This window comes from Petaurus breviceps, unplaced genomic scaffold (genome assembly GCF_028583685.1).
Source record: "Petaurus breviceps papuanus isolate PSGF00001 unplaced genomic scaffold, PetGlider_PUasm1.0 90626, whole genome shotgun sequence".
NCBI classification, from domain to species: domain Eukaryota; kingdom Metazoa; phylum Chordata; class Mammalia; order Diprotodontia; family Petauridae; genus Petaurus; species Petaurus breviceps.
In genome coordinates this window covers 837,512-853,363 of record NW_027187290.1, presented here as the reverse complement: position 1 = coordinate 853,363, position 15,852 = coordinate 837,512, and the positions used below count along the sequence as shown (strand labels likewise).

The following is a 15,852-nucleotide window of genomic DNA, read 5'->3' as shown; positions in this document are numbered from 1 at the left end:
CTTAAAAAATGGATCCCTTGTTGCAGACAGTGATGCAGGATTTGTGAGGGATATGTGTAAAGAATATAAAATAAATTCAAATGGAAACAGATGCTCTCCTAGCAAAGAATTGCCTGACCTGCGGAAAATGAATATTAAATTGAATGCCTAAGGCTTGACCTTATTTGACAAGGCAAAAGAGACCCCTCTGCCCTAGGCTTTTTACTATAGAAAAACACAATGGGCATTGGGGACAGAGAGATATGCAAGTGGAGGAAAGCTTCACCATCTGCCCAGGAAGGATAAATGACAGTAGATCCATGGCCCTGGCATGCAGAGAAACTATCAGATGAAAGGTAGAACTTATTTCTTCAAAGTGAATTCTTAATTTCTCCATTCCTTTAAACAGAAAGTCTAGGGTCTAAAATGCTTGGAACTGCCAGTGGAAGATTATTTTGAATCAAAGATAATGCATCTCTGAAATAACCATTACCAGCTCACGTTTCTATGGCTTTATGGTTTACAGAGAGCTTTGCTCACTACTCAGGGAGGTAGGGACTGCAGATTTCTTATTCCTATTTTCTAGATAATGAAACGGATGATAATAAATAATAAAATCATGTAAGCCAATGGGGAAGTAGGATTCGACTTAGGGGGAAAAATTGATCTGTGTGCAACTTTATAGGAACACAGCTGTTGCAGAAAAAAGCAGCATGAACCTGACCTGGAATTTGGGAAGGGGGAGGTGCTCCCATCTGTAAATTTCTTTCTTCCATCACTGCTCACGGAGAGGCAGAGAGGAAACCCAACTCGTCTTTGCAGCAAGAGCAGTGTCTTGGTGCAGCTGAATTCAGTGGTAGGAGGCAGATAAATGAAGCAAGCTCAACTTTGCTCCCAGACCCTGACGCGATTCTCAGCTTGGCAGAGCGACTACTGAGAAGCCTGCTTAGTTTCATCAAATTGCAAAATCCAACCTACCTGGCAGGACTTGGAAACATCAGCTTGCAGACTCTGCACAGTCAGATGACTCCGGCCGCCCCTCACAAGGCCAACTTCTGTTTTTCCTCATGTCCTTTGTTGGTCTTACTTTTCTGTCAGGCAAACACACTAAAACACAAATCAGTTTTCCTGCCCCAAAGATCCTGCCTAGGATAGAGGGAAGATGAGCCCTTCTTTTATTCTTCTGAGTGATTTTCTCCCCACACCCCCCTCCCCTGCCGGGCGTCCCCTTCCTTTATTCCCCAGACACAAGTCCCTTTCTTTACACTGGTTTAATTGGATAGCTATCTCTGCGTTTGACACTTCTTTTGAGCGGTTCCAAATGCTCCATAGTCATTTCTTGATTATCTGCAGAAAATGTTTAATCAGAGCAGTTGCCTGCCTTTGCCACCCAGCGCAGCTCTGAGCTGTCTCCCTTCCACCAACTCTTGGCACACCCCAGTCTCCCTAAGAAGGCAAACTCAATTGTAAATTTCACTGCAGCCAAAAAAAAAAAAAAAAGACTACCGGTGAATGGGAAGGAAGGTTAGATAGGCTGCATGATTGATGCTTAAAGCCAAATACTTGCTTCTCTGATTTTGAATTCTTGGGGTTATCAGTCACAACAAGTATTTTGCATGTAGTAGGTGGGCAGTAAGTATTTGGTCAAATGAATGTTTTTAAAGAATCAGGAATTGTCAGACTTTGATGAGGATTTCGGAAGGTTAGAAGTTGAGTCTGAGGTGTTGAATGAACCCTGATCTCTGCTTTGTTTCATAATTTTGAAAAGAAAATGACTGCACGGGGCAGAATCAGTTCCCTTATTTCCAGCTATTTTCTATTTGTGCCGTCAGAGGCCTGTAAGGAATAAAAAGCATAATATTATGAAAAGAGATATATTTATTCTACTCATGAGTAAAGCGTTAGATACTCTTGGCTTCACTGTCTGTGAATCATGATGTCTTTCCTCCCATGAAGGATAAATATGGCATTCATTCCAACCCATTTAGCCCATTATTCCTTTGTATATAAAATAGGCCCAATTAAGACATTCTTTTGTTAATTTCTGCATTCTATGTATGGCTAGAAAGAGTTTAAAAATATCCATTGCAGCAAATGTCTTTGAATGCCTCTTGCATACTGAACATACCATTCACTCCCCCCCCCCAATATTCACACTTAATAATGGAGTTTTTATTTTGGCCTTAGAACAGGTACAGGGAGGTATCTTTCCACTAGTCCACATTCAGATCAAAGTGTCTGGAAATATCAGCTTGTTTGACAAACGTTTTCCATTTTCACCCAGATGTTTGGCACTGTATAAGTCTAACTTAAGAGTATTTTTTTTTTATCTTCATGTCGATGATTCATTCACAGTTGTCAATGAGTATCTCAAGAGAAGGGGTTGAAATGTTGACATTTTTCTTCAAGATTAAAAAAAAAAGAAAAGAAACTGCTTTATACTTTTCAACAGTAATTATGCTCAACCAAACTTCTAGTATGTGCTTAAGAAACTCCATGGAATTTCACTGTTGCATTCCCTGGGTCTCTGTTCCTTTTTGCATTATTTTGGGGAGTTTGCCGTATACTTGTCCCTTCCATGAGTGAAATGGTGAATAAAATTAACAAGGACACAGCTTTAGGCAATTCAAGACAAAAGGGAAAGATTTTCAAAGACTGTGCCAGGGAATTTGAATTTAATTTACTGTTATCTTTTGCTTACTCCTAATAAAATGTTTATTGTGCTCCTCTGGAAGATAAAATTGTCATTGTCCATTGTCAGGGCAAAGTAGCAATCCCCCAAGATGCTGTAAGAGTTATTAGAAAGATACAATAGATCCGGCAAGGTTGCCCTGAATGACATTAGGAGACTTTCTATTTAAAATTGTCTCTTACTGTGACAAAATGATCATATAGGACATTTTTAACAGAAGTGAAACAGTGAGGCATAAATGTTATTGAGGGTATATGATCCTTCCCCAATATGGATTACTGTTTAGCTATATTACATGACTAATCCTATGAGAAGGTAAAAATCATTATTTGTAAGTTTTCCTTTTTTTAGTATCTCTTATGCCAAATTGGATTGTATACTATCTATTCAATTTTCAATGTTCTAAAAACTCAAATGAGATAGCATATCTTAAGTGCTATATACATTTTGAGTTGTTATTATTATTATTATTAATTGAATGTATGGACTTAGGACAACAAATTCTGCTTTCCTGTCAGGCAACTTAGTCTTTTAGGACTTGTAAGTTTAATTTTGAAAATTGTATTTGCCTTTTATTTCATTCATTTGGAAAAAAAAGAGCATTGAGTAGATGCTAGATGATGGCTGCTTTACTTTGTAGGCAATGCATTTGGTCCTCAGTACTGGGTTCACTCCAAAAGCCTGACTACACTTTAGGGACCTCTCTGGACCATTCCAGACAGAGGAGGTTTCTAGCCAGGAGGGGTTCTCTGCCGAAATCAAAGCCTCAGTGTAAGCCTTGGCCCTAGCTTGCCCCCTCCTCCCTAGCTCCTCATTGGTCAGCTAGCTGTGCTGGAGGTGGCTGATTGACAGCATGCAGGAATTCCCCCCAGTATAAATATAGCCTAGTGCAGTTACAGACTTCTCCAGACCCCTGGGGTTGAGGACTTTCAGTTAGCAATGTCTGCAGACTACTCAGAAGAAGGAAGGCAGTTTCCTTTCCTCCATCTCCTCCATTATAGCTTTGGAGGAGATCTCTTAGTAGACCTGTCCAAAATCTCCCAGGGTTTGGAAGGCATCCCTGGCTTTTCCAGAGCCAGCCCAGTACACCTGAGTTTCCCTAACATGTTTGAGCTGCTGAACACAGCAAATGAGATAGATGACAGGTGAGTACTGGAGGGAGTGTGTGTGTGTGTGTGTGTGTGTGTGTGTGTGTGTGTGTGTAGTGTAGTGTCTGTGGTGTCTGCATTGTGTCTTCATGGGGAGGGACAGGGGGGCAGCAGCATCAGAAACAGTGTTTGGGGCAGGGGGGACTGAAATCTAAAAGTGTGCCTTAGGTGCATTTTGGAAAGTCCTGTCAGTGCCCCCTGGGGCCAAGCTTTATACCAAACTGTTAGCAAATAGCACAAGTAGCAGATGTGCATGTGTTTGTGTATGTGTATATTTAATTTCTAATGTCATTCCTCTGATGTTGATACTGAAGATGGGCAGTGTGACCAAACACTATGGGAACAGGGCAAGGGTGGAAAAGAAACATAGATTGAAATATTTAAAAGGTAGGTAGATAATAAGCCAGTGAAATTATCCATATGGATATGACTTCCCAAGGTGTTCCAGAAGCAGCTGCCTGAGAAAGCTGTCTTAGTGTATCAGAGCCCACCGAAGTCTGTGCCCTGGAGAGAATTAGATGAACGGGCAAATAAATCCATATCCAAACTGTCAGATCTCCCATTCTCCCTTCCCCCACCTTTTCTCTGTGATTTTCTCAGCCCCCAGGGCCACTGTTAGTACCCTCTGTGTTCACTCACGGGCTGTGTAGTGTTGGAGTTGGGGATTGGATTCTTGAGATTTACCAAAACTCTCTTAGTAAGAGTCACAGAGCGTTTTCGTAGAAGTGCTTAGAAAGAAATCCTTCATCGGAGTGATAGTAATTGGCATCACCCTGTATACCCTTTTGTGTTTAGCTGCAGAGGCTTCCAAGTCATCCATACACTTTTTAATATTCTTAAAAAAAACTCCACACAACAGAGATTCCACATAGCAGTCATAACAGTCATTTCATGGGGAGTCCAAGGACATCTGTTTTGGAAGCCGAACAAGCACCTTGTGCAAATAGAGTTGTATAAATTAGTGGCTGGGGGAGGGGTTCTCTGCAGGCTAGTCTGTTGACATGTTTTTAAGCAATTCACACTGCTGTTAGGTGGCTAGCTAAGGTGGGGGAAAGGAGCTGAGTAAAGACAGCAAGAAGGGTTTGAAATGCAGGTTTCTTTGATTTGCCCAAGAACCCCTTCCCAGCCTCCTCCAGGTCCTAAAAGGAACACTTGAGGTTTTTGTTTTATTTTGTTTTTGCCTTTTTGATTCCTGTCCTGAGTTGAGGTGAATGGGATCTCTGGGAAATGTCTAAAGAGCTCAGCACTTGAGGATTCTGGGGGTTATTGAGGGAGATAGTGATGTAGAGGACAGAACTTTGCACTAGGGGTCTGAGTGACTCAGAGAGAGACCTGTGCCACATCTCTGAGCCTAAATTTCCTCAACTGCAAAATCAGCAGAATAATGGCTATCATTTCTCCTTCCTGAAGTTGGTAGGTGAGGAAAAAGCTGTGCAAACCTTGAAGCATTATGAAAATGTGAGTTCTAATTATTGTTAGGCTAGAGGTTTTGGAGCTGCTGTCCGAGTCTTAAACTCGAAAGCTGGAATGTGGGCAGCTGGAGCCGTAGGCTGTGATTCTAGTCCTGGGATTCTAGGAAGTCCCGTTTAGATTCTAAAACATTCCTGCTTAATGCCATCGGCATAGACACAGACAGAGTGATGTTTCTTACAGAGGAGGAATGATGGATAATCTCAAAACATCATACAAACATCACAGTCGTTACAGCCGACATTCATAGAGGGCTGTAAAGTGTACATAGCACCCCCACATTTCTGCTTCACTCCAGCCATCTGAGGTTGGTACCACAAGTAACATTATTTCCGTTTTATAGATGAGGAGACCAAGATTTAGAGAGATGGAAAGACTTGTCCAGGATCACATAGCCAGTGAATGTCAAAAGTCAGGATCTGAACTCACATCTTCTGACTCTAAATCTAGTTTATCTACTATACCACATCAGTGATTGTTTCTGAAAATAGATCCTGGTCTGTAGTGTGGGGAAGGTATTATACCCATGTTTCACTTATTGGAACTTAGGCAAGGAAAAGTTTAGTAACTACCATGGGGCACAAGTGAACCAGGAAGACAGCCCATTATCTTTTGATTAGAGGATCTACTTTCAAGATGGATTTCTGTGAGTTGTAAATGGAAATAACTTCCAATAAGCAAGGTTAGACAGTATAGGAAGAAATCAGAAATAGCTAAGCTTAGTGCCAGTGATTTACTCCTTGTAAGAGCCTTTAGGGCTCTTCCTGGGCATTTGGTCAAACTCCAATTGCAATTTGGAGCCTTTCCTTTGCCTTCCCTGAAGATTGCCCGCTCCTTCATGGACCTCAGAATAGTCTTAGGAAATTTCTTTAAGTTCTGTGCCACTCAGCCCTTGTTCCTTACTCCCAGCTTAGATCTGAGAGAATTCATTAGTGAGGCAGCCAGGCATGGTGTGTAGAATGCTGGACCCAGAGTCAGGAAGACTTTAGCTCAGGTCCCTGTTCCAGTACTTGCTATCTGTGTGACCCTGGGCAAGACACTTAGCATTTCTATATATGTTATTTATGTTCCTCATCTGTGAAGTGGGGATAATTCCTGTTGTAGCTCCTTCATCAGGTGATTGTGTCTTAACTGAGAGCATAGAGGTAAAGCACGTTACAAAGCTTAAAATGTTAGCTAAATATTCATTATTATTCAGTGGATTTGTTGGACACACAGAACATGTGCCACTCTCACCAGCTGCATCCCTGTGAGACAGCCCCCTTACCTCTTCTTGGTACCTCTTCCTCCTTCCTGTATGACTGAGGATCATCATGGGAGAGGTCATTGTTCTCCAATGTTCTTTTTAGAGTTAGAAGAGAAGAGGAAGCTATGTGTGTATATGTGTGTGTATGTGTATTTGTGTGCTAAAGCAATGTTTGTGCCATTTGCCCATGCAGGAAAGCAGGCCATGGTTGAATATATAGTTCACTGAATGATCTGCCTGTCTCCTCCTACCTCATTGTCTTTTATCATCCCCTCTTAATATAAACTTTTGAGCCCCACAAGTTTCTACTTTGTGTCAGCAAATTCATGTACTGTTTATTGGATACTTGGGCCCTCTAGGAAGAGAACAAAGGAGTTGGCAGAGGGAGTCAAGCTGAAAAGAGTGAGGGGGACAAAGTCAAGCTCTTGGGCAAGAAATGTAGGGCTTTTGTGGGGTTCAGTGTCTGAATGTTCAAGTTGAGTGTGTCAGGAGATTTAGTAAAGCCCTTCCTGACATCCCTCTGAAGCCTGTATGGCTCCCAAGGAAGATTTTCATGGCAGCTGAGGAAGGTGGGCTTCCTCCATAGCTGGAACCAGTCCTGAGCCAAGTTGGTTCTGGATTTCTTTGGCCTCCTTACCTGTTTAGAACTGCCCTCCCCAGGGCCTATGCGATAATGACATGAGGAGGCTGTTTTTAATTACAGAGCAGTTTATTTCAGTGAAATGTCACTACTTGATAATAAGGTAAGGTGGTACCCTTTCGAGAGAGATTTACATTCCAGTGGGAAGTTCTGGATGGCCTACAAGTCTTCTGGACCCCAAAGAATGGATGGCAGATGATCACTTTTCAGGTGTGTGAGGGGACAGTTTTGTGTAGTGGGCTCTGTCTAGCACCCCTCAAATTATTCCATGTAGGTAGCTGGGAGAGTACCACAGAGTGCTTGTAATAAGCTAACCAAGCTAACCTCTTAAGGTGCAAATACCTCTGAGAGTGCATATTCGAATCCTAGATGCAGAGTTGGTTTTACAAACGATGAAGGTGAGATGTAAAGCAGTGGTAAAGCAACCTAGCTCGGTGAAAAGGACGTTGGATTTCAAATCTGGCCTTTGCTCTTTTTTACCTAGATGTTTTCGGAGCGAGTCCTTTGCCCTCTCTAGACCTAAGTTTCCTCTTCAGCAAAATGACATGGTTGTACAAGATGACCTCCCTGCTTTCTTCCAGCTCTGTATCTGGGATCCCTTGATTTCTTTTGAACTTGTTTATTTTCTCTTTTGCCTATAAATCTTTTTTAACTTTAATTTTTTAATTCTGAAATTAAATACCAAAAAATTTACATATGCATAGCAGAACACAAAAAGTGTTTTATGTGAAACTGAATTTTAATTTCATAGTACTTTATATATATGATAAATTCTATATATTACTTTCAAAGCTCACCTGAATTTTCATTCTTTTCTGTGTTTTAAAAATGTTCTCTGTTGGGTTTGGACTTTTTTGTGGTAATCATCATTGTTACTCCTCCCAAATTACAGAGAGAATAAAAAAGAAAAAAAAAACCTTCATAAAAATATAGCTAGGCAAAACAAATCCACATAGTAGCCATATCTGAAACTGTATTTCTGTCTCTGTACTTTGAGATAATTGTTAGAAGGTTCATTATGTTTTGGTGCTTTGGTGGCAGGGTGGCTCATTGCATCCTTCAGCATACTTTCTAATTGTTTTTGAAATGTTTCTTATATAAGTTGCTCTGGTTCTCTTCATTTCACTCTGCATCTGTTCATATTACTCCGGTTTCTCTGTTATCTTTTGTCATTTCTTAGTGCACAATATTATTCCATTACACTATATGCCTCAGGTTTTTTTTTTCAGGCACTCCTCAGTTCTCTAAGAGGCATCTGCTTTCAGAAGTCTTGAAGGACCTAAGAATGTTTTTTTTTTTACATTTTTTTTTATTAAGCAATCAGGGTTAAGTAACTTGCTCAAGGTTACACAGCCAGTTATTTCTAGGTGTGGTGCTGAGTATCTGAGCCAGAGATTCAATCCCCAGGTCATCCTGACCCTGGAGCCGGTGCTCTTACTGGCCGTGCTACCTGGCTGCCCCTTTTTTACATTTTTTAATATAATAAAAGCATCTAAAAATTTAAAAACCATTCTTAGCTTGTAGGCCATTCAAAGTAAAAGAAAACCAGGTTGTTGGCAGGATTTATCCCTCCTGCCATAATTTGTGGGCCCCAGCCTTAGATTCTAGTTCTTTTACTATATTTTCTTCCCCCCTTTTCATCTGTCCTTCAGGAATAAGACATTTGTTTTGCTTGTGACTATTGTCTCACCATGTTATCCCCTCTCTTCACCTTACCCTTATCCGCCTGCTTGTCCCTCTGTCAAGTTTGATGTATTTCTGTACCACTCTGTCTGTTTGTTCAACCTTCCTTTGTCCATTTCAGATAAGCATGAGATTCATCTCTTACACCCTGTCCATACATCTTCTTTCATGTTTGTATATTTTGTTCCTCAAACACCCTAATTATGAGATGGCAAATTCTTCTACCTTCTTCCTCTTTTCCATACTAATGTATTCTCATTTTAACTCTTTGTTCTCTTTCCTTTCTTCAAAACATCAGAAGAGTGAATCTACCCTTAGAATCTTAATAACTTCAAGATTTTAGTGTTCTGAAGGAACCCTTGTTTCTTCTTCCCTCATTAGAACATTCGTTCTATGTAATTCTACAGCTTCTTCTAGTTACTCGATTATATTTACCTTTCCAAGTATCTCTTGTGTTTATATTCCAAATGTCCTACTCACCTGTGGATTTCTCATAAAAATGTTTATGTCTTATATTCAATTGTGTCCCCTTTTTTCACCTGTAAGCTTATATTCAGCTTTACAGGATGTTATTCCTATTTGTAAGCCTCTCTTTTGACTTTTGAGTTATGTTCCAAAATCTTCTTTGCATCTTTCTTTGCTTAATCTTGTGTGATAACAACTGTGGTTCCTTGGTACTTGAACTGTTTCTGGAAAATTGAAATTTATACTTTTTAGTCTGGAAGCTCTGGATTTTGGCTATGACATTCCTGGAACTTTTCCTTTATGGATTCCCTTTAGGAGAGAATTGGCTTTTTTCTGTCTTTACTTTGTCCTCTGTTTCTAATAAATATGGACAGATTTCAGAATTTTGTTTGTTTTGTTTGCCTTTTGGAGGGCAATTGGGGTTAAGTAACTTGCCCAAGATTACGTGGGTAGTTGTTGTTTTTTTTTTTTTTTTTGGTGTGTGTGGGTGGGTGTTAAGTGTCTGAGGCCAGAACCGAATTCAGGTCCTCCTGACTCTAGGGCCGGAGCTTTACTCACTGCGCCACCTAGCTGCCCCTTCAGAATTTTTTTAATCATGGTTTTCAGTGAGTTAAGTTATTCTTACATTATTTCTCCTTGACCTGTTTTCCAGGTCAGTTTAAAAAATATCATTGGTCTTACAATTTCTTCTATTTTTTTCAGTCATTTGATTTTTTTCCAAATATTTCTTACTTGTGAAAAAGTTGGTTTCTAGCTTTTAAGGAGCCCATTTCTTGGGGGGAGGTTTACCCCTTTATCTTTAAACTACTTATCCTCCTTTCATTTCTTGCCTCTGAAGCCTTTGTCCGATTTTTAAAAGTCTTTAGGTACATTTCTTCTAGTATTCTTTGTAGTGCTTGTGGAAAATCCATTTTTCCCCTCTGTATATAACAGACATAGTGCCTTGTATGCTGAGCATGTCATTGGCAGTGTCTGGTGTATGGGTGCTCCTTTTCCTTGAGGGCCCACTTTCTTATTGCCTCTGTGCTTCTGGCAGAGTTTCTTTTCTATTGTGATGTGCAAGAAGCCACTTCATGTAGTTTCTCAATGAAGCTTAGTAATCTGCCTCTTGTTCAGGCTACCATCTTGACAGGAAATCTGATCTTATGATCTTATAGGGAATGATTTGCTCAGGACCACTGAGATAAGATTTGAATATAGGTCATTGAACTCCAAATGGAATACTCTTACCACTACTTTATCACACATTGCAGTCGGAGTAATTCTAATGGCTCCTTTTATAGGGGCAAGCTATGATTGGTCATACAATGGGGACTCAGGGTGAGGGAATGGAGTTTGAGAAAAGTACTGAGAGAGGATGAAGAATTAAATGAGGATAAATTGATGTGACTTCACCCTGAATCCTCTCCTCCCCAATAACTTATAGCTTTCTTTTTTGAAGGATGGAGTAGTCCTCACCAGTGATTCTAAAAGCATGATCCATGAATTACAGTGTTGAATTACACAATGCCTACACATCTGTTTCTGGCTGGTGTCTCATCCAAAATAGTGCCTGGCTTCCCCTCAGTGCTAGTGTCGATTTTTGCAAGGTTAGGTGGGAGCAGAGTAGAGCAGCAGTTTGAGAGTGACTGGTCTAGAGTGAGAAAGAGAGTAGGGGAAATCCTTATTAGAATAATGCAAATGGAAGTTTGATTTCCAGTTTTCAGATTGTCCCATCTCTCTTAAGCAGGAAGAATGCTGGACTAGGCATGAGGAGACCTTGATTCTAGTTTTCATTCTACCAGTAACTTGATCTTTGCAAAGTAACTGAGATGCATAGAATTAGAAGATCCCGAGCTTGCCAGGACCTTCAAAATCGTTGAGTCTAACACCCACATTGGATAGAAGGGTCAAGCCAAGAGAGAAGTGGTTTTTTACACAGTAGTAACAGAACTATGATTCGAACCTGGGTTCGGTGTCTCCAAACTGAGTGTGCTTTCCATTGATCCATGTTGTCTCCCCTCCCCTTCAACTCCCATTGCCCTTCCCTAGCTTTTAGCTTTGCTCTTCTATAAAATGCCAGGGTTGAAATAAAAGGTCACAAAAGTCCCTGTATGAGCTGACATTGTAGAATTTTGCAACATTGAATATGATCTGACTTTATGTGTTATTTTGTTTGGTAAAATATGTTTGTGCTTCAAATGCAAAGATGATAAGAAAACATTAAACAAATAGGCCTTGTTCTCCAGGGCCTGTGCATTGAGTAGGCTTTTTATCCTTCTGTAAGCACAGCCTGTACAAGCTGTAACGATTACTTGGGAGCCTGCAGCTGCCCAATCATAGACTGTCTTTGGTAACAATATTCCATTTTCTTCAGACCAGCTTGACATCCTGTTATGTCAGTGACCACTGAAATGAGTGATAAAGGGGTTTGTTTAGAAATAAAAAGGTAATATTCTTTGTTGTTTGAAATTCCTATGGCCATGCAAAAAAGGTTCTTTATTTTTTCTTTCTTAAAAGCTAAGTATTTCCTTTTCTCTTTTGTTTCATCTCTTCATCCATGCTTTCCAACAAATTTTTCCCTTTTTTGCATTTCACGCCACATTTTAAAATTTCTAAATATTTCACTTGCAACCTAGAAAGGAATGGGATAGAAGGGGGCTTATAGAACTTATATAGAAATTCTCATATCCACTGATGAAAATGTGTGGGAGATGGTGTAGGACAAATGGGGAGGGTGACTATTTAAAAATAGTGTCTTTTTTTTTGCTTTTTGGAGGGCAATTGGGGCTAAGTTACTTGCCCAAGGTCACAGGGCTAGTTTTTGTGTTAAGTGTCTGAGGCCGGATTTGAACTCAGGTACTCCTGACTCCAGGGCCAGTGCTCTATTTACTGTGCCACCTAGCGGCCCCTAGAAAATAGTGCATCTTAAGCCCCATAAATAGATGTTTTTTTACTCTTAGAATAAGTAAAGTAGAAGGATCCTACTAGGAAACAGGAGACTTGGGTTTGAGTCCTGATTCAAATATATTCCTTCTCTCGGCCTCAATTTCTGCTATCTGTAAAATGAGGAGATCCTTTCTAGACTTGCAAGTATGACTGATTTCCTTCTCATTACACCAATGAAGAATAAAGGAAAAATATGTACTCAGTGTTTACTGTGTGCTAAACACAACTAGGCTAAGGGATGAGGATGTAAATACAAAAAGATAGTCTCTGTCCTTAAGGAACTTAAATTCTATAGGATATATAGCGTTTAGGGTGGTGGTGGCTAGGTGAGAATGTTTTGGAATGAGAAGTCATAGAGATGGTGAGGGGAGCCGTAAAGGAGACGAGTGGCATGTCGGTTCTAGAAATAATGGTAGTGCTGATTTGATTACACTTCCAAGAATGAGGGGGAGAGGGCTCTAGAAGACACAAAGAGTAGATAGAACCTTCCAGATTTTTTCCCCATACTGAAAAAAGTCACAAGGAAAGCAGCTCACAAAAACATATTTTTCTAAGCCTTGTTTTTGGAGCATTTGAAGGAATTGCTGGTTTTCCTTGAGATTCTGTATATATATATATTGTTGATGACTTTGGAAGAATGAAGACAGATGATAGGGTCATAAATTTGAGAGCCAGAAGGAGCCCTAGAGATCATGAAGTTCAGGTGAGACATGGGTTAGGTGACCAGCCCAAAGTTATTTTGCGGAGCCTGGTCTCTAACCCTTGTTCTCTGATTCCAGTTACAGAACCTTGCCAGAATAGCTGGTTTTCTTTTCAAAGTCTTATTTAATAGCATCACTGCGTTATGGTAGTGAATTTAGATGCAAGAATTAGACTGTGGAAAGAAATATCATTTTTTTTTCCTTGGGAACTTGTGGGAAGCATTTTCTTTTGCATCAGAATACAAGTCATAAATAGCCCTTTGTTTTTCCCTTCACATTGTGGCAGTCTAGGAGAGGTTAGCAGATCTCCTTTTCTCCTGGTGAGCCTCACTCTTTCCTTTCCCATCTCCTTTGAAAGCCCTACATCTGCTTGAACATATGGTGTCAGCCATCCATCAGCATGAGCACCTTCAGACCCTTCAGAAGGGGGTACAGGAGTGTGCTGTCAGAGGATTGAAATTAGATGGATGCACTGTGCCTTTCATTCCTCTCAGGTACTGGTTAGCCAAGACATCTTCATGATCAAAAGCATATCCTGGGGGCAGCTAGTTAGTGCAGTGAATAGAGCACCGGCCCTGGAGTCAGGAGGCCCTGAGTTCAAGTCTGGACTCAGACACTGAACACAAAAATTAGCCTGTGACCTTGGGCAAGTCACTTAACCCTTGTTGCCCTACCTTCCCCCTTCCAAAAAGCAAAAAGAAAAGAAAAGAAAAAGCACATCCTGATTTTTTTTAGAGCCTAGCTATGCAAGCAGTGCTTAAAGTTCTAGAGTAAGACCTAGAACATGACTTTTGGAGTCAGCATTCTGGAGTTGCTGAGTTTTCCCCTGTTTTAAGCCTCTTTTCTTTGCCTTGGAACCATTTCCCCTTTGCTCAAACCTGTGCTTGATATATGTGTTTATGTGTATACACACCACACACACACACCCCTAAAATAACCTAATCCTTAGATTTATTTGATTCTAGTTGCATTCAACGTGCATTTCTTAAGCACCAATTATGTGCCCAAAGAGGAGCAGTATGGCATGGTAGATAGAACATTGGCTTTGGAATCAGGAAAACATGGGTTCTAGACTTGCACCTGCTCCATCCTGGTTTTGTGATTTGGGGCAAAGCACTTTACTTCTCAGTGACATAAGCAACTCTCTTAAACTCTTAGGTTACAGATCACAAGGTCATAGCTTGGGTGAGAAAAGATTAAAAACCAGAAGGGACCTCAGAGATCAGTTAGTCCAATCCTTTCATTTTACAGGTGAGGAAACTGAGGCCCAGAGGGGTTTAGTGACTTGCCCAGTCACACAATTAGTAATGGTGTAATTTGAATAAAAGTCTGTTAATTCCACATCTGCATTAGTGAATGGAGTGATGAAATCACTCCATACTGATGAATCACAGGTTTAGGATTAAAAAAAAAAGAGGAGCACTGTGCTGGGGATATATTGACAAAGGGGAAAAAAACCTAATTCTTATCCTCAAGGATCCTACACTCTGCTTGCAGGGTAAAAATATACATGTTTTTGTTTTTGTTCCAGACCTGTGATTTCGGGCCCATAAAGAACTGCCAGTGTAAATTCTTTCTCCACTAACATAGGTCAACCACTCATCTGAAGTTCCTCCACAGAAGCAGTTTGGCAACTCACTGGCATTTCAGAATTTTAGGGCATTTCCTGGCAACATTCCAGGAAAACAGTTTATGGTCACCCAACCAGTAAGCCTTGTGAGCAGGCGAGTATGCGCAGGTGTAGCCCGTCCAGCCCCTATGTGACATTGCTTCTGTGCTACACAGATTAGTAAATAAACGGATGTGCAGAATAATACAAAGTCATTTCAGGAGGAAGAAAGCACTAAATCAGGGAAGACCTGAACTGTGTTTTAGATTTTTTTTTTGTTTCTTTTTTAGTGAGTGCTAGGAAGGAAGCATCTACAATAGTCCCATATTTTGAATGAATGAAAAAAACATTTCCTATTGCTATTTCACCATTTGTTTTTGTTTTTACAGTACTAGGTCAGATCCAGTTTGATTTACTTAGAATATAATGATGGATTTGAATTTTTTCCATCCCTGGAATAAAGCTTTTATGGACTAAGTATAGCTTTTAAGAAAGATGATATTGGGGCAGCTAGGTGGCGCAGTGACTAGAGCACTGGCCCTGCAGTCAGGAGGACCTGAGTTCAAATATGGCCTCAGACACTAGCCTTGTGACCTTGGGCAAGTCACTTAACCCCAATTGCACTGCCTTCCCCCCTCCAACAAAAAATATAATATTGTCCAGAGGTAACATAAGACTGAAGGGTTCAAAATCTATCAATTCTTTGTTATCTAACAGTGATTTCTCAGTGCCTTCATTTTTTCTCACATCTCATAAGGGAGTATAATCTAGAAATGCTCTATGCCATTATCACTGCTGAAAGAGTCCTTTCTAGTCAGATACTGCACAACTACATAATCTTGAGCATCCAAATGAAAACTGCTCTGAAAAACTGAGTTTTTCCCTCCATGGTGCTCAACATCTGCATGTTCTAAAAATTACATTTTCAAATTTGAATCCAGATGTTTGGTATTGCACAGACTCAGCTCAGGATGAAGTTCTAACAACTCCTGAGAGTATTGTGAATGTATTTTTTTTTACTTTACTGATAAAAAAGACTACCCATGCTTGGCTTCTCAGTACTTCCAGTCTCTGATTCTTAGCTATATGCTTTTCCTTATTTTCATTCTCCTGCCTGCTCATCAAGGGCAGTGTTGTCGATGGAGCCATCCCTGCCGGCTTCTCTTCAGTATTCCCAGGTCCAGGGGGAACCAATTCTTCTTCACTGCCTTAGTCCCTAGAGCCTACTTCCCCTGCATACTTGCCTCGTGGGGGGATGGCGGGGGTCTTGAGCTGCTCTCAAGAAGCCAGG

The 15,852-nt window shown here is 40.5% G+C and overlaps 1 protein-coding gene across 1 annotated transcript in view; it reads left to right on the top strand.

Moving 5' to 3' along the window:
- Positions 1–3,667: 3,667 nt before the first annotated feature.
- LOC138143071 (AF4/FMR2 family member 2-like) overlaps positions 3,668–15,852 on the top strand; it is a 198,727-nt gene continuing 186,542 nt past the window's right edge. Inside the window, exon 1 of the mRNA XM_069064262.1 lies at positions 3,668–3,816. Coding sequence (XP_068920363.1) covers positions 3,776–3,816 — 41 coding nt within the window. The 5' untranslated portion in view covers positions 3,668–3,775. The remainder of the gene's footprint in view (positions 3,817–15,852) is intronic.